Source organism: Plecotus auritus (genome assembly GCF_963455305.1).
Source record: "Plecotus auritus genome assembly, chromosome: 4".
Classification (NCBI taxonomy): Eukaryota; Metazoa; Chordata; class Mammalia; order Chiroptera; family Vespertilionidae; genus Plecotus; species Plecotus auritus.
Genome location: NC_137775.1, coordinates 70,057,190 through 70,081,256, shown reverse-complemented (window position 1 = coordinate 70,081,256; position 24,067 = coordinate 70,057,190). Strand labels below are relative to the sequence as shown.

Genomic DNA, 24,067 nt, shown 5'->3' with positions numbered 1-24,067 from the left:
TGGATAGAGCATCAGCCTGCGGACTGAAAGGTCCCAGGTTCGATTCCGGTCAAGGGCACGTAACTTGGTTGCGGGCACATCCCCAGTGGGAGGTGTGCAAGAGGCAGCTGATCGATGTTTCTCTCTCATCGATGTTTCTAACTCTCTATCCCTCTTCCTTCCTCTCTGTAAAAAATCAATAAAATATATTTAAAAAAAAAAAAGAAACAGACACATCTCCCAAGCAGAACAATTCAAAATAATTTACATAGAAAACCCCACCCCTACCCAAGAAGGTGGAGCATAACCCCCACGCTTTAGGAATGGCTGCACATAGCAATTTCCTTCCAAAGAGAACACTGTGGGGCAGGGATAACTGCACAGTGAAGAAACCTGGTGAGCCCGACCTCAGCTAGATGATCAAGGCTAAGGTGATAGATCATGGTGATAATATGTACCCTTGACATGATGGACTGAGAATGGCACTTTACCTCTGTGGTCTTTACTAACAAACACCATTCTCTAATAGAAAGAGCCAGGGCCTCTTGGAGAAACAGCTGATTCCAGGACTGGGATGGAAAATACACAAGGTAAGCCTAAAGCATCTTGTAGTGCCAGAAAAGTAAGGTGTTCAAAAAAGAACAAACAAAACCTCCAAACAAACCCACACTGAGGAGGACATGACAAGAGAAAAGAGCTGACGGAAAGAGCCCCCAACCCCAGAACAATTCCAGCCACAAATCACGCTGAGAGCATGTACCCCTGACCTGATGTTACAAAAATGGCACTTGATGCCTGTGATCTTCTGCCCCAAAACCCATAACCACATTCTAATCAAGAGAAAAACCTCAGAAAAATTCCACTAGAAGGGCATCCTATATAATAAAGAGGTGATATGCAAATTGACCATCACTCCAACACACAAGATGGCTGCCCCCATGTGGTCAAAGATGGCCAACCCCATGTGGACACAAGATGGCCGCCACAAGATGGCCAGCAAGGGAGGGCAGTTAGGGGTGACCAGGCCAGCAGGGGAGGGCAGTTAGGGGTGACCAGGCCAGCAGGGGAAGGCAGCTGGGGGCGACCAGGCCTACAGAGGAGGGCAGTTAGGGGCAACTGGGCCAGCAGGGGAGGGCAGTTAGGGGTGACCGGACCCGCAGGGGAGGGCAGTTAGGGGCGACCAGGCCAGCAGGGGAGGGCAGTTAGGGGCAAACAGGCTGGCAGGGGAGCAGTTAGGTATCAATCAGGCTGGCAGGGGAATGGTTAGGGGGTGATCAGGCTGGCAGGCAGAAGAAGTTAGGGGCAATCAGTCAGGCAAGCAGGCGAGCAGTTGGGAGCCAACAGTCCTGGATTGTGAGAGGGATGTCCACCGGGATGGGGCCTAAATGGGCAGTCAGACATTCCTCGAGGGGTCAAAGATTGGAGAGAGTGCAGGCTGGGCCGAGGGACACACACACACACACACACACACACACACACACCTATGCACAAATTTCGTGCACTGGGCCTCTAGTGCTACAATACACCAGGCCCAGTACTCCTCAAGGCCACCAACAAGAACACTCTGAGACACTGTCACAGCCAAGAGGAACCTACGGAGACACGTCAATGAAATGTAACGTAGTGCCCAGAGTAGCATCCTGGAACAGAGAAAGGACACCAGGTACAAACTAAGGGCTGGATAAAGAACAGATTTTAGTTAATACTGACCCGTGAATTATAACACACATACCACACCAATGCAAAATGTTAATAACAGGGTCACCAGCTATATGGGAACTTTCTACTATCTTCTCAGATTTTCTGTTTAAAGTCTAATATTTAAAAAAAAAAAAGAAATCCCTCCCAAATGTGCCTGAGGTGACCATTCCTTCTCTACCCACCTCAGTCAGGTGTGACATACTAGACTTATTCTCTAGCCTGAAGTCAATTTTCCACTCACTTTCTATGCTCTTACTTATTGTGCAGACCAGAGGTCACAAGCTGGAGCATTTGGCCATATGTGGCCCTACAGGAAAGTTTCATTTGGCCTACACCATTTTGTGTTTTAAATTAAGACATGTTAAAATCCAAAGATTTCAGGTCTCTCTGAAAATTGGCAAACGAGGCGAGCATTCCATATGGCAACAGTGGCACAGAGAGGCTCTGTCCCTTCCAACAGCACCTGCCCTGCCCCGTTTGCTGTAGGCCCCACCACTCCCCATCACAGCCCCAAAGCTGAGTCTGCATGCCAATCACCGTTCACTGCCAGTTTGCGCTGTCATGGAAGATATTCCTCTCTCCAAAGTGGGAGAGTGAAAAACAGACCAAATGGGCCATGCATTTCAAGAAAACAGGGTGGCAACATTGTTGTCTGACTGAAATGAGGAATGTTTCTGTGCACTTAATATGCAAACTATGTATATAAAAGACACCATTAGAAATAAGAAAAATTATGAGAAATAGAGGGGAAAGGGATATAAATGAAAATAAGTCAGGTTGAATTTTTAGTCCTTTAAGTTTTAATGCAAATAAGGTAATACTGCTTACATGATCAGCTTCACTTAATTATATCACTTGCTCAAAGGCATATGAATTTGTAAATCCTGTTTCGAACCGTCTGGAGGAGCTAGCTTGAGCTCTTTTTATTATAAAACTGCAGTAATCAATACAATGTTGTGCTAGTATAAAGACAGACAGGTAGATAAATGGAAGGGATTAGAGAGGTCAGAAATACTTCTTTCCACAGATGGCCAGTTGATTTTTTTTTTCTAAGATGCCAAAACAACTCAGTGGGGGAAAGTTTAGTCTTCTTAATGCATAGTTCTAGAACAAATGGACACCTATGTTAAAAAAAAAAAAAAGAAAAAAAAAAGGAAAAGAACTTCAAGCCCCCCATCTCACAATATTCATAAAAATTAACTTAAAGTGCGATCATGGACCCAAACACAGAACACTTATAGAAGAAAATATTGGAGAAACTCTTTGTGATCTCAGGGTAGGCAAAAATCCCTTAGGACTTAAAAATATGAACCCTAAAAAATTCCACAAATTGGACTTAATCAAAATTAAATTTTCTAATCTCTAAAAAATACTGTTAAAAATATTCAAAAGTAAGTCACAGACTGGCCCTGGCTGGGTGGTCCAGTCCGTTGGAGTGTTGTTCCATATACCAAAAGGTTGTGGGTTCAATCCCTTTGGGGTGCATACGGGAGACAACCAATCAATGTTTCTCTCTCCCATATATGTTTCTCTCTCTCTCCTCCTTCCTCTCTCTCTAAAATCAACAAAAAAAATATCCTCAGGTGAGGATTTTTTAAAAAAGTAAGTCATGGACTGAGAGAAAATATCCCATTATATATACCTAACTGAAGACTTGCATTCAGAATACACAAAAAATTCTTACAGCTCAATAAAACACCTAAAGCATGAGTAGCATTATCCACTATGGACAATTAAAAATGGGCCAAATATGATTGAACATTTCACCAAAGAAAAACAAATAACCCAGGAGCACATGAAAAGATATTCTATTTATTAGTCATTATGGAAGTTAAAACCACAACAAAATACTATTGCCCACTAAGGATGGCTAAAATTAAAAGACAGAATACCAACTGTTGATGAAGATGTGGAGCAACTGGGTCTCTTACACATCCCTGGTGGGAGTATAAAATGGTGCAACCACTTTGGAAAACAATTTAGCAATTTCTTATAAAGTTAAGAATATGTACTTACCATATGACTGAGCAGTTCCATTTCTAAGTATTTATTCAGGAAAAATAAAAGCATATGTCTACACAAAAACTTGTACCTAAATGTTCACAATATTTTTATTCATAATAGCCATAAGCTGGAAACAGCACAAATGTACATTAATTTGCAAAATGATAATTGTGATATTTCCATACAGCCGATTACTACTCTGCAATAAAAAGTAATAAACCATGGATACTCATTACAACATGAATGAATCTCAAAAACATAATGCCGAAAGAGAAAGAAACCAGATAAAGGCTGCAGATTGTACATTTCACGTATATGAAATTCCAGAATAGGCAAACTTATAGATAGAAAGCAGATTTGGGGCCATAAGTGGTGAAAACTGACATAAAGTGATAGTTACAAGGGTGCGTATGTGTCTACATTTAAAACGAGTACATTTTATAATAGGTAAATTGTACCTCAATAAGCTGATTTAAAATAAAAACAAAATAATGAGGAGGCTTCAATATGAACTCATAATTAAAGAGCCTAGAAATATTAACACCCAGATCTTGGTTTGTAAATACCATTCTCCACTAAAAGGAATTAGGGCTCCCTGGAGACGTGACTGATTTCAGGTCGGGCACAGGTAAATTATGAGTCTAGAATATTAAAGAAAAATGCAGAGAATTGCTCAAAGATAAACACGGACATGTGCAATAAAGACAGAAGCTGATCTGAAGAGTTGCTGGCCAATCTGGGAATAATTTGAGCATCATTAAGGATGACATTGCTAGCTTAAAACACATTGTGTGTGTGTGCGGGGGGGGGGGGACGACTGACAGTCCATGGTTATAGGTTATAGGTTCTTTAAGAAGAATGCCAGCCATCTAACAAGTGTAGAAAGAATGAAACAATAAGAAAATCACCATTTGATACTCCCAGTGTAATAACTAATTCAAGCAAGAAGCATCATTCGACGCTAGAACGCTTGGGTGAAAGATGGGAAACAGTATATTCACACTGTCTCAAGGCATCAATCTATGGGCTACTTACTAATTACAAAGGAAAAGTGTGTTTTACAGCAGAGATTTGGCAGTCACTACCTTATCCAAGTGGTCAAGTTTGGCATCACCAGCCACAAGGTGAACTAATAACAATAAATACCTCCATTGGATGCAGGAGGAGAAAGACGACATCATCTGTGTGGTGTCCTTGCTAACGAGGTTTGGCCTGAATATATTTATGAGGAAACATGACTGTTGAGGAGACGGAACAGCTGCACATAATTTCTGTGTGTGGACTCATTATAGCCAACTCTAGGAACTATTTAAATTTTTATTTTCCTCAAGGCTTCTGGGAAAGTAGGCACCATTACAGAAAAGGATTCCAGCCTAAGAGTATGATGCTATTGTGACAGTATTGGAAAGGACAAGAGAAAGAGGTTACTACTTTGGCGGTCCCCCCACCCCCAATGAGCCCATCTTCTTTTCCGCCATCAATGTTAAAATACATTCCTTCTACGAAAATCAAATAAGCTTCATCTATTGTCCTATCCCTTTTATAGGTGTATTTATTGTAGCAAATGTATAGTTAGGTTTGCATAGGACTTTTGCAAATGAGCATGCTAACGAAATTTGTTCCTTTTAAAAAATTTTTCTATGACTGTGAGTTCTTATTTATCCTTTTAGATTTATCCCCCCCCTTTTTTCTTTTGCTTCATGTATTTTGAAGCTATGTTATTTGGTGCAGACACCTTTAGATTTGTTATTTTTCTTGATGAATTGACCTTTTCATCATTATGAAATGTCCCTCATTATCTCCTGTGATCTTTGTTTTGAAAGCTACTTTGTCTGATATTAACAGAGCCACAATAGCTTTCATATGTTCACATGGTGTATCTTTTCCCTTTATCCTAACTCTGTCCTTATATGTAAAGTGTGTCTGTTGTAATAGCAGATAATTGATTCATGTTTCTTTATCTATTTTGCTTCTCTGATACACTCCTTTCAAGTTAAGGACCCACACTTTCTGATTTTAAAACTTACTATAAAGCAACAGTAATCAAAAACAGTGTGGTACTGGCATAAAGACAAACATACAGACGTATGAAATAGACTAGAAACTCCAGAAATAAACCCTCACATAGATGGGCAAATGACTTTCAACAAGGGTGCCAACACCATTCAATGGGAAAAGGACAGTCTTTTCAACAAACGGTGGTGGGAAAAACTAGATATCCATATTCAAAAATTAACTCAAAGTAGATCAACATTAATTAACCAAGTGTAAAAGCTAAAATTATGCAACTGTTAAAAGAAAACATAGGGGAAAACTTCATGACACTGAATTTGGCAACAATTTATTGGCTATAAAACCAAAGGCAAAAACAACAAAAGAGAGAGAGAAAAAACAACAACAAAAGAAAACACAGATAAACAGAACTTCAAATTTAAAACTTTAGGGCAACAAAGGACACTATGAACAGAATAAAAAGGCAAACCTCAGAATGGGAGAACATATTTGCAAGTCACATATCTGATACAGACTTAATATCCAGAATATATGAAGAACTCATTAAACTCAACAAAAACCAAAAAATCCAATTCATAAATGGGCAAAGAATGATATATCTGATAAGGGGTTAATATCCAAAATCTATAAAGAACTCATACAACTCAACACCAAAAAACCCCCAAACAATCCAATTTAAAAATGGCAGAGGACTGAATAGACACTTCTCCAAAAGGACATACAGAGAGCCAATAGACATGAAAAGATGCTCAGTGTTACTAATCAGAGAGATGCAAATTAAAATCACAATGATAGCACCTCACACCTGTCAGAATGACTATCATCAATAAATCAACAAACAACAAGTGTTGGTGAGAATGTGGAAAACAGAAAACCCTCATGCACTGTTGGTGGGAATGCAGATTGGTACAGCCACTACAGAAAACAGTATGGAGGTTCCTCAGAAAATTAAAAATGGGACTGCCTTATGACCCAGCAATTCGACTTCTGGGTATATATCTGAAGAAAATGAAAACACTAATTTGAAAGAATGCATGCACCTTTATATTTATTGCAGCATTATTTACAATAGTCAAGATACAAAAGCAATTCAAGGGCCTATCAATAATTAAGTAGATAAACCAGCTGTGGTACATATATATAATGCAACTAGAGGCCCGATGCATGAAGATTCATGCAAGAATAGGCCTTCCTTCCCCTGGCTGCCGGCACCGCCTTCATTCCAGCCGGATCCGCCTTTCCACCTTTGCTCTGGCCCAGAGCCACCTTCTGCCTCTTGCCTTGTCGTGTCAATTTGCATATTCCCTCCTTATTGGCTGTGGGCACTGCCATCTTTGTCGCGGAGTTACGGTCAATTTGCAAATTCTGTCTTTATTAGATAGGATATTACTTGGCCATAAAAAAGAATGAAATCTTACCATTTGTGACAACATGGATGAACCTAGAGTATTATGCTAAGTGAAATAAGTCAGTCAGAAAAAGACAAATACCATATGATGTCATTTATATATGGAATCTAAAGAACAAAATAAAGAAACAAAATTGCCAGGTGGGTACTGGAAATATTGGGGGTGGGGGCACTCTGTAAAGTATATGACTGTCTAACCACTATGCTATGCACCTGAAACTAATATAAAATAATACTGAATGTAAAGTGTAATTGAAAAAGGAAATAAAAAAAAACACATAAAACCCTAAAAATGCTTGGCAAAGGACATGAAAAAACATTCTCCAAAAAAGATACACAAATGATCAATAAGCCCATGAAAAGGTGGTTGACATCATTAATCATTAGAGAAATGTAAATCTAAACCATGATGAGATATCACTTCACACGCATTAGGAAGGCCATTATAAAAAACAAAAACAGAAAGTAAGTATATGGAGCAATTGAAACCCTTGTGCTTGGTGAGAATGTAAAATGGTGCAGCCAACATGGAAAATAGAATGGCAGTTTCTCATAAAAAATTAAGCAGCATTACCATATGATCCAGCAATTCCACTTCTGTACATGCACACACAAAAGAACTGAATGCATTCACTCAAACATACATGTGTACACCAATGTTTATAGCAGCATTCACCACAGCCAAAAGAAGAAGAAAGCAACTCCAGTAGCCAGCGGTGTTTGAATGGATAAACAAAATATGATCTATACACACAATGGGATAGTATTCAGCCTCAGCAAGGAATGAAATTTTGATACATACCACAATGTGGATGAACCTTAAAGACATTACACTGAGTGAAATAAGCCAGGCACAAAACAACAATTATATGATTTTACCTGTATGAGTTCAATTCATAACAGGCAGAAAGTAGATTATTGGTACCAGGGGCAGAAGAGCGGGCAATAGGGAGTTATTGTTTAACTAGAGGCCCGGTGCATGAAATTCGTGCATGGGGGGGGGGTGTCCCTCAGCCCAGCCTGCACCCTCTCCAATCTGGGACCCCTCTCACAATCCAGGACTGCTGGCTCCCAACTGCTCGCCTGCCTGCCAGCCTAATCACCCCCTAACCACTCCCCTGCCAGCCTGATTGATGCCTGTTCCCCTGCCAGCCTGTTTGCCCCTAATTGCCCTCCCCTGCAGGCCTGGTCACCCCTAACTGCCCTCCCCTGCAGGCCTGGTCACCCCTAACTGCCCTCCCCTGCAGGCTTGATCGCCCCCAACTGCCCTTCCTTGCAGGCCTGGTCCCTCCCAACTGCCCTCCCCTGCTGGCCTGATCGTCCACAACTGCCCTCCCTTGCAGGCCTGGTCCCTCCCAAATGCCCTCCCTTGCAGGCCATCTTGTGGTGGCCATCTTGTGTCCACATGGGGGCAGGATCTTTGACCACCTGGGGGCAGCCATCTTGTGTGTTGGACTGATGGTCAATCTGTATATTACTCTTTTATTAGATAGGATAGAGGCCTGGTGCACAGGTGGGGACCAGCTGGTTTGCCCTGAAGGGTGTCCCGGATCAGGGTGGGGGTTCCCTTGGGGCGTGGGTTGGCCTGGGCGAGGGGCCTGTGGTGGTTTGCAGGCCGGCCATGCCCCCTGGTGACCCAAGTGGAGGCCCTGGGATCTGGGGTTTATTTATCTTGTACAATTGAAACTTTGTAGCCTGGAGTGGAGCCAAGCCTTCTGCTTGCTTCGTGGCGGCAGCCATTTCTATTGGGATTTATGTATCTTCTATAATTGAAACTTTGTAGCCTTAAGTGAGCCCGGGCTGGCCAGGGTGTGCGAAAAGCTTGACTTCCTCCATCACCGGGGGCAACCCTAGCCTCCTGCTCTTTCCAGCTCCGTGGCTGCCGCCATTTCTGTTTGGGTTTATGTATCTTCTATCATTGAAACTTGAGTGGAGGCCTAGGCCGGCAAGGGCAGGCGGAAAGCTTGGCTTCCATTGCCAGGGAAACCCAAGCCTCCCTCCTGCTCTCTGTGGCCATAGCCATCTTGGTTGGGTTTATTTGCATATTCGCTCCTGATTGGCTTGTGGGCGTGGCTTGTGGGCGTGGCTTGTGGGTGTAGCAGAGGTACGGTCAATTTGCATATTACTCCTTTATTAGATAGGATGGGAACAGTTTCAGTTTGGGATGGTGAGAAAGTTCTGGAGAGGGACAGAGGCAATGCTTGCACAACAAAGTGAGTCTACTTAATGCACCAAACTACACACTTAAAAAATACTCAATTTTTGTTTCTCCCCCGACTGCCTTTCACATGTGGTAAAAGAGACCTAATAATAAACAAAGAACAGGCATTTACTTTTAAATGTCACTGGAGTTATAAGAGCCAACCAAATGGACACCTATATTTTAATCTCCAGGACGATCAACTGATTTTCAGAGGAAACCCCTGTGTTTCTGTAAAAACCCAAATCACTGCCCACAGAAACCACAAGCATCATCAAGCCAACTTCTTAACATTTTGTTTTTTAAATCTTTAAACAAGGTGGAAAAACAAGACCAGAAAATCACAAAACCTGTCTTTTCAGTGTGCAGGGCAGGAATCAAAGGTAATAGGCAAATAGTTAAATATAATCATGAAAGAAAACTGAAAACAAGGAAGGGCTGGGGTGAACTCCCCACACCAGCTCTGGGGAGCAGGTGTTAACAGAGCTCCTCTGAACAAGCCAAGGCCCCTGACAGAGGAGACCTCCCCGGGCTGTCTCGGCACTTTAGCCAGATGTAGCCGAGGAACTTTTCAAAGCTACAAAAACATCCCCAAACTGTCGTTTGACCTTTAAAACCAACACTGACATTTTAATCTTGCAAGGCCGAGTTTATTTAGGTGATAAACAACACATCCACACATGGACCATATTTAAACCCTCATTCCCACTGGCTCACAGAGCAGCACCTCGGGGCCACCGGGCTGGTTAGCTGGGTGACTTGGGAACATCTTGCCTCCCTGAGCCTCTGCACAGTCCCTGTGGCCACCGACTTACAGAGAAGCAGACCACCACCTGGCGTGGGAGCTTCCCTTTTCACCCATTCACCTGTGCATCCTCCATTTCTCACAAGAGCCGCACACGTCTGTGTCAGGCCCTGGGAGGAAGCTGCGTGTCAGAGCTTCTCCTCATTTGTAAAACAGACATTGTAGTGTCCACCTCAGAGACATGTGAGTTAAACAGCAGTGTGCACTTCTAAATGCCTAGCATGGGGCAGAGCACAGATGGTCCATAAACGTTTGTTCCTCTGAGGTCACGAGGCGTGAGGGCTTTGGCTCAGCCAAGCCTGCAGCCCACACTTTCCGGTTCCTAACTTAGTGCTCCTTCCACCAAAACAGCAGTTCTCAGGCTGAGGGTGCGCGGTCGCTGAGCGTGTACAAAGACTCTCCCTGGAAAATCCTGACCCTCCGCAATCCCACAATCCCACAGATGGTTCTGTCTTCCCTCCTCCCCTCCCCTCACAGAAGGGCAATTTCTCACCCACCGTGAACCTTAGAATGTACTGTCCACTGTGGCCAAATCTCTAGGGCACCAAACAAAGGTAATTAGAATATCACTGTCTTTATTAAGAAAGTTCATGTCTATTAATGGGTAATAGATCCTTTTGGAAGACAAGGAGGTTTCTAATTACCTGCTTTCAACAAAATTGAAGGAAGGAAAACCAATGTCATCAATACAGCATTAAGAGTTTCTGCTCAGGGATCAACATATGATTTTTGGTTTAGAGCCCAAAAGTTGAAAAAAGTGAAGAACACCGGTATAAGAAAGTGCTTTCCATCTTATTTACTTCTTTATGTAAACAAGGTTGACCTAATGGGAAAATAATTTATGCTAAACCTTTTATCTTTCTAGCAACAGAAATATTCATCAATAATATGGAGTACACATCAACAAAAAAATGTCCATCCATGTCATTAAGAAACAAATTTCCAATAAATATAGCTTTTATGCTTAACAATTAATCAACTTTGAAACATTTATGTTGTTTTGATTACTTGTTAACTGTTAATAACTGTACTGTTAACTCAGTCCTGAAGAGTTTTTAAGACAGAAACTTATAGCCACAGGAATTTCTGAAAAATGTAAATTCTGTCTACATTCATTTTTTGTTACTGAAGATATACATAAAAGGAGAATCAATAAATGAACTTGAACCACAAAATATAGAATAAAATTCCAAGGGAGAATAGGAAAACAAGAACACATAAAATTCCCAAATTATTGAAAAGTATATTTATTAAGTGAATGTTAGTGGGCATACAACTGTTATAGTATTTATAATATCCACTGAATATATTTAAATTTCATTTACAAATGTCAATATCTATAATACATCAGAAATCACATGCTTTGCAACTATTTTAAATGTTTTTTTAAAATTTAAACATCAATTTGAAAATATCCCAGAGGTTGTGTAATTTTACTAAATTTTTTAGGAGTTATGTGAACAGAAAATGTTGAGTGCCACGGCACCAGACCCTGTTGTGACCACCATCCTTGCCAGAGACTGACCTGGTGGGCACAGGGTGGGCATGTGAAGAAAGAACATGTACAAGGCAAGGAGGCAACCAGGGGACCCCATGGGCAAACATGCATACATATATCTTCCAACTACTACATCTTCCCCATTCTGGCAGGAAAAAAGCTTTAAAATATTTTAGTTTATGAAAATTTAAGCAATGTTTGAAAATTGAGGAACAAGCTAAGGGCAGACTTCCCAGTAACTGCCAGTCAGCTGAAGACCAACCAGCTCAATGTCCCAGTTAAGGCTGGAGGGGGCTGGGCACAGGTAAGGCCGTCAAATAGAACCTTCTCTTCCTCCTCCAAGAGGTGCTGAGTAGAGGAACACTCCTAACCGTCCCAAGCTCAGCAAATGACCTTAAACGATTGCTTCTACTTATGTGCTTTAAAAATCTATTCATTTCATTCCTATTACATTGCCTTCTCTTTTATTGCATACTATCTCTCTGATCCTTTCATTCATGCCAGAAATAATCTATCATGTAATATGCCCTAGGTCAGTGGTCGGCAAACTGCGGCTCGCGAGCCACATGCGGCTCTTTGGCCTCTTGAGTTTTTAGCAAAGGCCAGCTTAGGATTACTCTAAGTTAATAACAATGTACCTATCTATATAGTTTAAGTTTAAAAAATTTGGCTCTCAAAAGAAATTTCAATCGTTGTACTGTTGATATTTGGCTCTGTTGACTAATGAGTTTGCCGACCACTGACCTAGGTCCTGGGACTGTAACAGTAACTCAAAGTCACACCCAGGACCTGCAGGAAGTTTAGTATCCTGACAACTTGTTAGCTTTCACACACCCATTAACCGGCCTCAGACCTCTCAACCCACAGGAGAACACCCTGCTACCTCCTCTCAGCCTAAAATGTCTTAGATGCTTTTGATTTTATCAATCTCACTTCCTCCCAGGATCCTTCGCAGACAAGTTCTATTTAACTCTTGTCCCTCTAATCACTGTAGTAACCCAGTGGTGTCATTAAGATACCCAATTTATTTAGTTCCACTTGGGTATAGACTGATTTGGGAAAGTCAAGCACCTCTGCCCCCCCCTCCCACCAGGCCTCCAGAAGCACAGTTCAGACCTCAGGAGCAGTTTTTAGAGGCATCTACCGCCCTGAGGCTGTGCAGCTGTCCAGTCTATCCCCCAATAGGGGAAGTCACCCACAGAGGAGAAGACAAGAGGAAAAGAATTGATAGTTATAACTTGCCTATAGCTCAGTACTTACAGCAATCACATGAGGCAGGCAGCCCTTGCCCAGGTCATGCAGCCACTAAGAGGTGAAGCTGCATTTGAACATGGAACTATTTAACTCCCAAGCTCCCATTTGAGCTGCCCACCAGCCTTTCACACGTGTGAAGAGGTCTAACACTCAACTGGCTCACAACTACCTTGACACACCTTAATGGGCACTGACAGGGATGCCATCAATATTCATGGTCTCTCTGTCTCTCTCTCTCCAACTCCCACCCCTCCCCTCCCCCTTTAGCATGAAGCCTCTGAAAGACAGAGCAGGGGCCACATTTATTTTTTAAGTTCCTATTTAAAGGGCTCAATGCAATCCTAGACACACAACACAGACTTCGAAACTGTGATCTGACCGACAATCTGTGCAGAGTTCCTTTCTAGGAAGAGCTTCCTTCTGCAATAGAATCCCTCAGCGTCCATGCCTCCTATAATTCATTCATTCATTCATTCAACAAATATTTAATAAGCATTGACCACAGGTAAGCACTGCTCTGGACACCAGAGGCACAGCAGTGAACAAGAGAAGACTCCTACCCTTACGGAGTTTATATTACAGTGGGAGAAACAGTGAACTGAAACACATATACTCCATTATATAATGCAATGTTAGATGCTATAACGAATCCATAACAGTTTATGTTACCACTTCCTCAATACAACCACATGTACAGATACAGATCTATAGTTTTCTTATGAATTTACCAAGTTCTAGTTAGAAGTTAAAAGTCAAAGGTAGGCCTAACGGGTGTTTGGAAAACCAGGTGGGGTGGGAAAAAATGAAATCATGCTCCTCGCATGGCTATGTTCACACTTTTCAGATTCAGATTAACACAAGGACAGGGCAGTATCCAGGAAGAAGGGTCTAATGGCCATGATTTAACACCACTTCCAAATACAAAGAAACTGAAACCTGCTTTACAGGACAGGTTTGGGGAGAGACTCTAACTCCTCCCCTGAAGACAGCAAGGACACCCTTCAGGTCTCTGGACACGCACACATCCTCTTTTCTTAGGCCATCGGCTTGGCTCCCTCCAGCTGGAGAGCTCTGGGTGCTGGCAGGACCCAGATTTCTCGGGAGCAGGTGCCTGTCTAGGTAGCACTGAAGCTTGTGGCCTAGCCTACACTGATTATTACAAGGCAGCCAGGGACCTGGGGGCCTAGGGCTCGCTGCTCTCATGAGGGAAGGAAAACCAGGGGGCAAAGGTGTGTGTGACAGCCAGCAGCAGAGCCAAGATGGCCACTAGGTCACAGTCAACATCCTCATCGAAAGGATGGGCTTCTGTGATGGGTCCATTGCTGTGTAGGGCCTCACGGGTCCCTCCCCACCCCCCTGGACTGTGCCTAGCTGGTTTGTAGTCCCATCCTTGCCAGCCCTGGCCTATCCCATGAGGCCCAGTGGCCCTGAGAACAGGAGGGGTCAGAACTCAGAGAGGCTCCCTGGCAAGTGCTAGAGCGGTCTCGGGCCTTTTTTTCTGCAGGCCCAACTGTGCCCTTTCTCTCTTCCACATACATTCTGAATAAACTTTCTCTGTTCCACATGGGCCCAAGTACTCATCCCAGCCCAAACCCCCCCCCCCCCGCACCCCCACCAACACACAAACACAAAACCAACCTACAACTCTATTAGCTGCCTCCGCTTTACACTCCCTCGCACCTGCAGGTCTCCTGACATGCACTAATCCTAGGGCGCATAGTAAGAGCAGGTGCTCAATCCGGGAGGTCTGGGTGCCCTGTGTTCACAGCTGCAGTAATTAAGCACAGTGCCTGGCACATAGTAAGTGCTCAATTAACAGGAGAAGGCATCCTGATTAATTATATTCAAATATCTTCTGAATGTGGTAATGTTTAAGCTCAAGTAGGTAGAAGGAATCTTGCCGATACATTATTACTTCTAATATACAATTATCTTAGACAACTGAAATCCCAGTTAATGGAGAATGTTCAACATTTAGCATACTCAGCTTTCAGTAGAGAGATAAAGATATCCTATCTAATAAAGAGGGAATATGCTAATTGCCCATCACACCCTCACAAAGATGATGGCGCCCACAGCCAATAAAGAGGGAATATGCTAATTGACTGCCACACCCTCACAAGATGGCAGCGCTCAGCCCCGCCTCATCCAGTCTCAGTCCCCCAGTCCCCTCAGCCCTGCCTCATCCAGCCTCAGTCCCCCAGTCCCCTCAGCTCTGCCTCATCCAGCCGGAGTAACTCAGTCCCCTCAGCCCTGTAGGAGAAGGCAGTTGGGGGCTATCGGGCCAGCAGGGGAGGGCAGTTGGGGACAATCATGCCGGCAGGGGAGCAGTTAGGCGTCAATCAGGCTGGCAGGGGAGCAGTTAGAGGGTTATCAGGCTGGCAGGCAGAGTGGTTAGGGGCAATCAGGCAGGTGAGTGGTTAGGAGCCAGCAGTAGGACATCCCCCAAAGAGTCCCAGATTGGAGAGGGTGCAGGCTGGGCTGAGGGACACCTCCCTCTCCACACCCCCATGCAGGAATTTCATGCACCGGGCCTCTAGTAATTTATAAATACCTGGTTGAAGAAACAAGAGTCTTATATTATGCATGTACCACAGATAATGTTTGACTGATGGGGGTTGGGGGGAGGTGGGAGGAGAGAACTACTCAGTTTTTAGTTATTTGGGGGGGAAGACCAAATAATCTGATTTGTGGTTAAAAAAAAAAAAAAGATCATCCTGACAGCATAGCTATCTCCAAGCTTTTCCTACCATGCAAAAAGACTCAACCAATGATTTTCATTCATTTTGTTTTTTAATCCAGGGAAATTCCTAACCCCAGAAGAAATCAGACAAGAAAATGAACAAACCTACCAACAAGTGAGTAGTTCTGTGAATGTGGCCGTGTGGCCCTCAGCAGCCAGCATCACCAGCACAGCATGAGGCTCCCTGAAGCAGCAGGTGTCAGCCACTTACATAGGCTTCAGCTCAAACGGGTTCAGGTGTGCAGCTCTCCCCTGTCTCAATGGTAACGTGAAACAGCTCAGCCTTTTCCCATTCAATTCTGTCTGCCCTGACAAGCGACAGGCCCAGGAGGCACAGCTGCTGATGTACATATCAACTGAGGGTAAAGTATTTTTAATGTTTTATCTTCTTGCAGAAATGATCAATTCTTACTTATTCACAAGAGTCTCTAATTTTAAAAATATAAGACAATAGTTTATGTGCTGACTTGGCAGTTTTCGCCTGACTTGAAAAAACAATCCAAAAATCAAACCATCTATCAGTGAGATAGTGAGGGAGGAGATAACATTTTCTTAAGACCAAATGATATCAAGAAAAAACGGTCATAAGAGAAAATATGAAGATGGCACAGCCCAGAAGACAGCGACAGCGTCAAAAGATTCCTGCTGATCGAAAGCTTTGCTTATCATGTGACAGAGCTCCATATGACTGTACGTGTTGAATGAGATGAGCTGCAGGATAGTCCAGAGGGTAGGTTCTAGAACCGAAGTACCGGGATTCAAAATCCTCTCTCTGAAAAAATTCTATCTGCATGATCTTTTCAAGTTATCTCTGGTACTTCTGCTCAAGTATAAAAAGGGCTCCTGATCACACTGGCTCTATTAGGTTCAGGCTGCACTTTTAAAGACCCCTGTACTCATCAAAGAACTGTGTTCATGATTAAATATGAGCATAAGGGTGGAGGGGAAAATGGGGACAGTACTAGTACCTACCTCAGGGGCTGTTGTGAGGGATCAAATACATTAACACCTGTACAATCCTAAGGGTGGCTCCTGGCCCATAGTAAGTGTCAACTAATGTCAACTGTCTTTTGCTTGTATCCATGGCAAAGGGTACTTTTAACATTTACTTAAGGTTGTACACAAAAATTACCAGGTATGAACAATGGATTATATTTTATTAGTTTACTTCTGTGAATTGGAAATCTTTTCTAAATCTACCTATTTACTTACCTACCTGCCAGGTGTAACGGTTAATAATGGTGGATTTTGTAATCAAAGAAAACACAATAATTTCAAGAGAAACATCAAAAGTGCTTTATTCAAAGTAATGTCCATCGCTAGCTACACATTTCCCCCATCTTTCAGGTAATTTGTAGATACCATTCCAATAGAACTTTTCTTGTTTGGAGGCAAACCATTCAGAGACCCAATTTTCTACTTCTTCGTACATTTTGAAGTGCTGCTCAGAAAGTGAGTGTGCCATCGATCGGAACAAGTGGTAATCTGAAGGAGCAAGGTCTGGTGAATACGGCGGGTGGGTTAATACTTCCCAGGCAAGATCTTTTAACGTGTATTTAACTGTTTTTGAAGTGTGTGATGGTGCGTCATCATGAAGCAAAATTACTTTGCCGTGTCTTCTGGCCCATTCTGGTCATTTCGAGATCAAAGCATGGTTCAAATCGATTATTTGTTGTCAGTAGCAATCAGTGTTAATAGTTTCACCTGGTTTCAGAAGCTCATAATACACCACACCTTCCTGATCCCACCAAACTCAGAGCATTGTCTTCTTTCCTAAGCAATTTGGTCTTGCAGTCGATGTTGATGGTTGACTTGGATCAACCCATGATTTTGTGCGTTTGGGATTCTCAAAATAAATCCACTTTTCATCGCCAGTCACAATTTGATGCAAAAAAGACTTTCTTTCGTGCCACTGAAGCAACATTTTACTGATGACTTTTCGGTTTTCCATTTGTCTTTCGTTCAGTTGATGTGGCACCCATTTTCCTTCCTTTAAAATCTTTCCCATTGCTTGTAAACGATCGGAAATTGTTTGCTGAGCAACATTTAATCTTTCTGCAAGTTGTTTTTGAGTTTGACACGCATCTTCATCCAATAATGCTTATAATTGTTGGTCTTCAAACTTTTTTGGTTGACCTGGACGTTCTTTGTCTTTCACATCGAAATCATCACTTTTAAAGCGTTTAAACCAGTGTTCACAAGTATCTTGAGATGTAGCATGTTCACCATAAGCTTCCCGAAGTATATGAAAACTTCCAGCAGCACTTTTCTTCAAAATAATGAATTAAAACTTCCCACAAATGCTTTTTTTTGGCACGAAATTTGACATTTTTAAGTGTAAAAATATCTATGTTAACACCTTCAGAAAATTTGACATATGAAGTTTTGAAGCTTGCTGTCAATACAACAAAATAGCATACATATCTAATCACATATATTTCAACATATGTGTAACTCCATCTACTGAAAAAAATCTGCATTATTAACTGTTACACCTGGTATGTATACAATAGATTGGTATAACAATTGTATTTGTGTTTTGGGGAGAGAATTTGAGAACCATGCAAAACTTAATTTCGTGCTTCTACAGCACTGCAAATCAAATATACAATAACGTGTTAACTTATACAGACTGAGCAAATATTCCATCAGAGTCTGCCCGAAAGGTTTGAATAGACATATCTGAACATTATTGAATTCTGTACCAAAAAAACACTACTCGAATACCCCCTGGAATTGTTAATAAATAAGACCGTTCACTTTGGTTCTTCTATTTTGCTTTTGTAGCATGCCTTAAAAGCAATTACTATTCCATTACTGTTCACACAAGAGAAAAATTACCAGCTTGTAATTTAGAGGCAAGTGGAATAGGCAGAAGAAAATGGAGTCACCCACATAGTTTCCAAAAAGAACCAGACAACAGCTTAAATGTTTAAAAGACACAAATTCATCGTTCCAAACAATAATCCAGACACATCTTCATGTCTATTCATGAGAAAGAATAATCAGTGAAAAGTAAGGGGGCGAATGATGGAAAAAGACAATTGGAAGAGGCAAGAGATAATGTCTTTTAAAGCTGAGTTATGATTTCTGGTCCATTAAATTATCAAAATCCAAATGAAAACTGCTGGTCTCCAAAGAACCCTGTCAAAGACTAGCCATAACTCAAGTCCTATCCACAGGGAGACTAAAGAAAATCTATAGATTTAACATCAATAGCCTAAGAAAATTGGCTGTAGTTTTATGACCATATTTTTCTAAAATTCTCACATTTTATCAGACCTATGGCATGACTATTAATATGCTTTTAGATAGGGAGAAATAAAACACAAGGAACACATTTCAGGTAAAATAATGAAATCTTCTGGGTTTCTTCATTTTGAAAAGATAATTACCCTACACTAAGTATCAGGGTAAAAAGAATGGCAGATCTTTTGTCTCCTTGCAGGAAACATACAGAATTTACTATTGGGGGTGGAGGGCGGGGCAGTTAAGATTGTGAATTTAAATATGTATTATAGCTCTAATAAGCTGCCTGTAAAGGGGGGAGCTTATAAATGTTTCAGAAAAGGAGCAAAACAGAATTAAGCCTCAACTCCTCCACCTTCCCAGCACACAAATAACTTAACAGCACCCAACAAAAAAATCCAAACAAAGGGCCTGTTCAGCTCACTGCCTGTCAGAGCATCTTCAAGATGCAGTCTCATTAACTGAATCCTTTCATGAGCTCCTTAAATGTCTCGGAGTTGGCCTGTCTTCCAGTCTTTCCTCATTAAATTTAAAGTTAAAAATTTTAAAGTTTTTGTTCCTGCTTGGAAAGTGCTATTTTTTAACCTTTCAATTTAATGGACTCGCAAAGGCGAAAGCAACTTCACCTGAAAAGCATCAGCTTTAAACTCAGGCAAACTTGGAAGGTTTTCCAGTAAGGAACAGAAATCTGATCAATAGCTTATTGAAAATATGACTGGATATAGAGTCACATTTATCTGCAATAGTTGCTTTTATTAAAGCAGTTTAAATCCTTTGCAAATAAGCTTTTCTGGAGAGCTCCATCCATAGGGTGCACAGGCAGGTGGACTACTTGTGGTCCAGAATTCAAACCCCCATCAATGCCACAGGAAGAGCAGTAGTTGTTGAGATACTGGAAACCTGAAACACACACACACACCTGACCACTGTTGTCTCCAATGGCCAGCAGAGTTTCTGTGGCTGCAACTCACACTAGCTTTCATTTGCAAATGGATTTGGCGGTTAATGTAGGATTCGTTCAATGCAAATATTTCTTTCCAGGCGGCACAGCTCAGTTGAAAGGGTAGGCTGAAAATGAGTTAGCTGTATGGGAGAAGCAAGAACCATGCCAGTTACCACGGAGAAATAATTGAACATGGATTGCCTGTTGCGCCTTTAATTTAATTTGGAGACCTTTCATCTTTTACTTTCCTTCATTTGCAGCCAATGCTTAGTGAGCTAATTTGTACCTGGTTCATTTTCTTCCTTCTATCTTATCTGCGTTTACATCAACCATGGAAATTAGAAGCACTATGAATAAAAGATGAAGCCTGACTTGGGACATTCTTTCCTTAAGCACTGTGAATTACTTAAAAGCTAATTTGCGTGTGTGCACATACACAGCGCTGAGATATAGACCTCGGCCCTACAGCATCCCTGATCAGCATTTTCCCTCCCCCCCACTCCCCACCGGGTGCTTCAGTGTCTGTTTTATCTACTCCTATCTTTTTTTCCAAGAGAGCCATGTTTACACTGTAATCCACATGGAATCAATCCTAGAACTGGTTTAAGGTAGGCCATCCCATTAATTCACAAAACTAAGGATGCATAAATTCCACTAATCCGACTTTTTAGAGAATCAATACTGCTTGCCATGTGAGGAAAATAATGTGTTGTAAAAAGAAAAACTGAACGTATTGGCATATATGCATGGTGAACAGATGCTTACTCTGTCCACATGCATCATGTGGGAGGGAGAAGGGATGGTGGTGGACAAAGGGACTAGTCATAAAATTACTGGGTTGGAGGGACCTCTAGGAGCTACAGAATTTAAATTCTACGTGTGTCTAGGGTGGTAAAGGCCTGGGGCTGGGGGAGGGGCAGGCTAGAAGGGGTTAATAGGGGGAAAAAGGGGACATATGCAATACTTTCAACAATAAAGATTAAAAAAAGAAGAAAATTCTAAGTGTGTCATGCATATTGTGTTTTTAAAAAATTGCTTCTGTTGTGTATTTTTGTATACTTGGCACCTCTCGACAAAAAAGAGCTGCACATGCTCTTAATTTTATTCTCATTCCTTCATAAAGTTTTGCTTTTTTCCTTTACAGTTTCCTCTGGCCAATGCTATTTTTTTCTCCTCACCCTCTCCTTCCTTACATTGTCTCTCTTTCTCCCCCACCCCCACACTCCATGGACCACAGGGAAAAAAGCCGCCTGTATTCTTCTCTTGCTGCTTAGTAGCCACCACCAAGCCTTCCTTTCAGTTTGGGAAGCATCAAAGGAAGACTGTTCTGAATGTCTCACCGCCTGCGTTGCCCACTCTCGCCCTCATCTAACACCACACTGGGAATAAACTGAAAATCATTCCCCCGTCACAGCCCTGCCCCCTAACGGGGTAATTAATAATGATGTGCATTATTTTACACACACAAGACCACAGTTTCACAGGTAAGGCAACTTCCCAGTGGAAGAAGAAAAGTGGGTTTAAAATTGTGGTGTACTGGCATGTAAAGGTCTGTGCTTCAGAATACAAACCCTATCTTTTGTGGAGAGAATATGCAAGCAGAATAAAAATAAAAGCCCAATTTTAAAAAAATCAGATGATATCTGTAGTCTTGGTTATAAAGACTATCCCACACATTTATTTCTTCCATAGAAACATGGACAGAAAGCTTTACCTCCTGAAAGGATGGAGAAGAAAAGATAAAAAGCAATTACTGGTCCTTTTATTCCCGAAGAAGGAGAGGATGAATAGAAATGAAGGTGGCAATTGCTCTCAAGAAATGGATTTTTTCAAATCACATAGGCAGAAAAATTAAACTGAAGGTGTACAAGTAGGTTTGGCCTGAGGTTAAGAGCACTAAACAGATATTAGAATGAAAGTGTGGGGCATGTATGATTTACCAGACACACAGTCCAGTTTACCTGGGTGAGGAGGGGGCGATGGAGTCTTAGAGGCAGGCTATCAAGGAATTTGGGGTAGAGGAAGGCAATGGTCCCACAGGATGTCAAAGAATCCAAGATACTTTCCAGCTGTATTTGTGTATGAAGAAGAAACTGACAAAACCTTGGAACGCAGTCTTATTTGCAGAACACACACCACACACACACACACACACACACACACACACACACACACGCTGCAAAATACCAGCCTCAAGAAGTTAACACCTGTTCTAGCCCAGTGCACGCTGGTTGTGCGCACGTGTGACCTTTCAAGGGAAAAGTGGGTCTTCTCCACAGCATGGGGCCGGATGCACCAAGAACCTCCAGCAAGCACCAGGATGCAATGGCACCATGCAAGAGTAGCCTTGCTAACTCACCAAAAAGAGAGGCCTTCGAGAAAAGGAACTGGAAGTGCAGCTGGTAGCTCTGGCTGCGAAAAGACAGAACAGTCTTTTCCACAAGGCAGAACAGTCTCAAGTCATTTGCCAGAGAGTTTCCTTGAAAAAGAGGCAGTATGCTGAGTCGGAAAGGGCCTTTGTGGGGTGGGGAAAGAGATAGCGGGAGGACCCCCTTAGAAGGCAATGTTTTCACTAATAATCATTTCCATGCCAGCGGACTGTGCCAGAGAAATCTGTCTCTTGGCTGATTTGTACATAACTCTCTCCACCTTCCTCTCCGTATGGTTCTAGAATCCCAATCACACCTGTGCCCGCTGAAAGGCCTGGGGCGTACACCAAGCTGCCCCGCACTGCGCTGGGCCATCTCCCGGATCCCCTCCTGTGGCATCCAGTCTCCCTGACCAACCTCTCCACCTGGGCTCCATCCTCGGGCCACCCAGCCTGTTCCTGGCGATCATCCCCGTGTTCCACAACTGTGCTACTCCCTCAACCTAATCTCGGGGCCAGGCAGACTGCTAAGCCGGACTCCCACCCTTGAGTCACGGTGATCCTCACCCCCTATCCCCAAACCCCACCCCCTTGACCAGCGAAACACGCCAGGGCCGGCAGAGGCTGTGGGCTGCCCGCGAGCAGCGCTCCACCTGGAGTCCCAAAAGTGCACTGAGAAGTGACAACTCCCAAGGGCAGGCGACCCCCGAGGCCCCCTCCCGCCCTGGCCCCCCGCTGGGGCGGGCCGGCCACTACCTCCTGGAAGAGTTCCAGACTGTAGGTGTTGTCGTCGTCGGCGAAGAAGAGCACGCCGGGCTGCGCGCGCTGGTGCTGGTGCTGGTGCCTCTGGCGCAGCCAGGCGAGGCCGGCGTTGCGCTGCTCCGTAGCGCGCGGCAGCCCCGGCCGCTTATAGCGCCGGGGCGTGGGCACGTGCAGGTGCGTGCAGGGCAGGCCGGCCCGCGCCAGGAAGCGGCTCACCAGCTCGCTGCGCGCCGCCGCGTCCTCCACCAGGATCCAGTGCAGCTGCGCCACCTGGCGGAAGGTGTTGGCCAGGCGGGTCAGCTCGGCTTTCTGCACCGGGCGGCTGTAGGTGGGCGTGATGGCATAGATGGTGGGCAAAGGAGGCTCCGGCTGCGGCTGTGGCTGCGGCTGCAACCGCGACTCGTTGCGCTTCTCCGAACCGCGCCCGGGGCCGCCCCTGCGGAGCGGGAGTCGGGCGCCCCCGCGGCCCAAAGCATAGGGAGAAAAGTAGGGGCGCGGAGTGAGCGGGGGCGCGGGCCTGCGGGTGTCCACGTCGAGCATGATGATGACGATCAGGATCCAGGGTAGGAGGATGAAGAATCGGCTAAACAGCACGGACTTCATGGTGCGCTCTTTCCCGGCTTCTCGGATGCCCCTAAGAGGGGCCAGCCGGGGGACCCCAGCGCGCAGTTTGGACGGCGGCGGCACCCGCACTCAAGAAGCCGCGGCCCGCGCGCTCTCCATAGGGTCCGGGGGCGCTGCGGGATCCGGGAGCCGAGCTTTCAGCGCCTGGCGTGGGGGTCGGCGCAGGTGCCAAGGAGGTAGGGCTACGGGGAGTGCAGGCGGGCGTGCAGGTGCTGCCCCGCACTCGGTGAGCCGGCGGGAAGCGGACTTGGTCCAGCCGCGCGCTGCTAGCCCTGGAGTTGTGCCGAGCGCCGGGAAGACGCGATCCCCACCGCGCTCTTTCTGAGGAATGGGAGCTGGGAGCCGGCCCCCGGGCAGTCTGCGTCGCCGCTCTGGTCCCGCGGCGCTGCGGGCAAAGGGACTCCAACCGTGGGCTCCTTCGAGGGCTTCCCTTCTTCACATCCTAGCCAGGGCGGCGAGGACCGGGAAGGGACGCGGGAGATGCAGTACCCCAGCTCCGTTCGCGCGCTGCAGCGG

The 24,067-nt window shown here is 44.0% G+C and overlaps 1 protein-coding gene across 1 annotated transcript in view; it reads right to left on the bottom strand.

Annotated features, from left to right (window-relative positions):
- The window catches only part of B3GAT2 (beta-1,3-glucuronyltransferase 2), a 59,306-nt gene extending 35,630 nt beyond the window's left edge, over window positions 1-23,676 (bottom strand). The window contains exon 1 of the mRNA XM_080663705.1: window positions 22,922-23,676. Coding sequence (XP_080519831.1) covers window positions 22,922-23,530 — 609 coding nt within the window. The 5' untranslated portion in view covers window positions 23,531-23,676. The remainder of the gene's footprint in view (window positions 1-22,921) is intronic.
- Window positions 23,677-24,067: the final 391 nt, after the last annotated feature.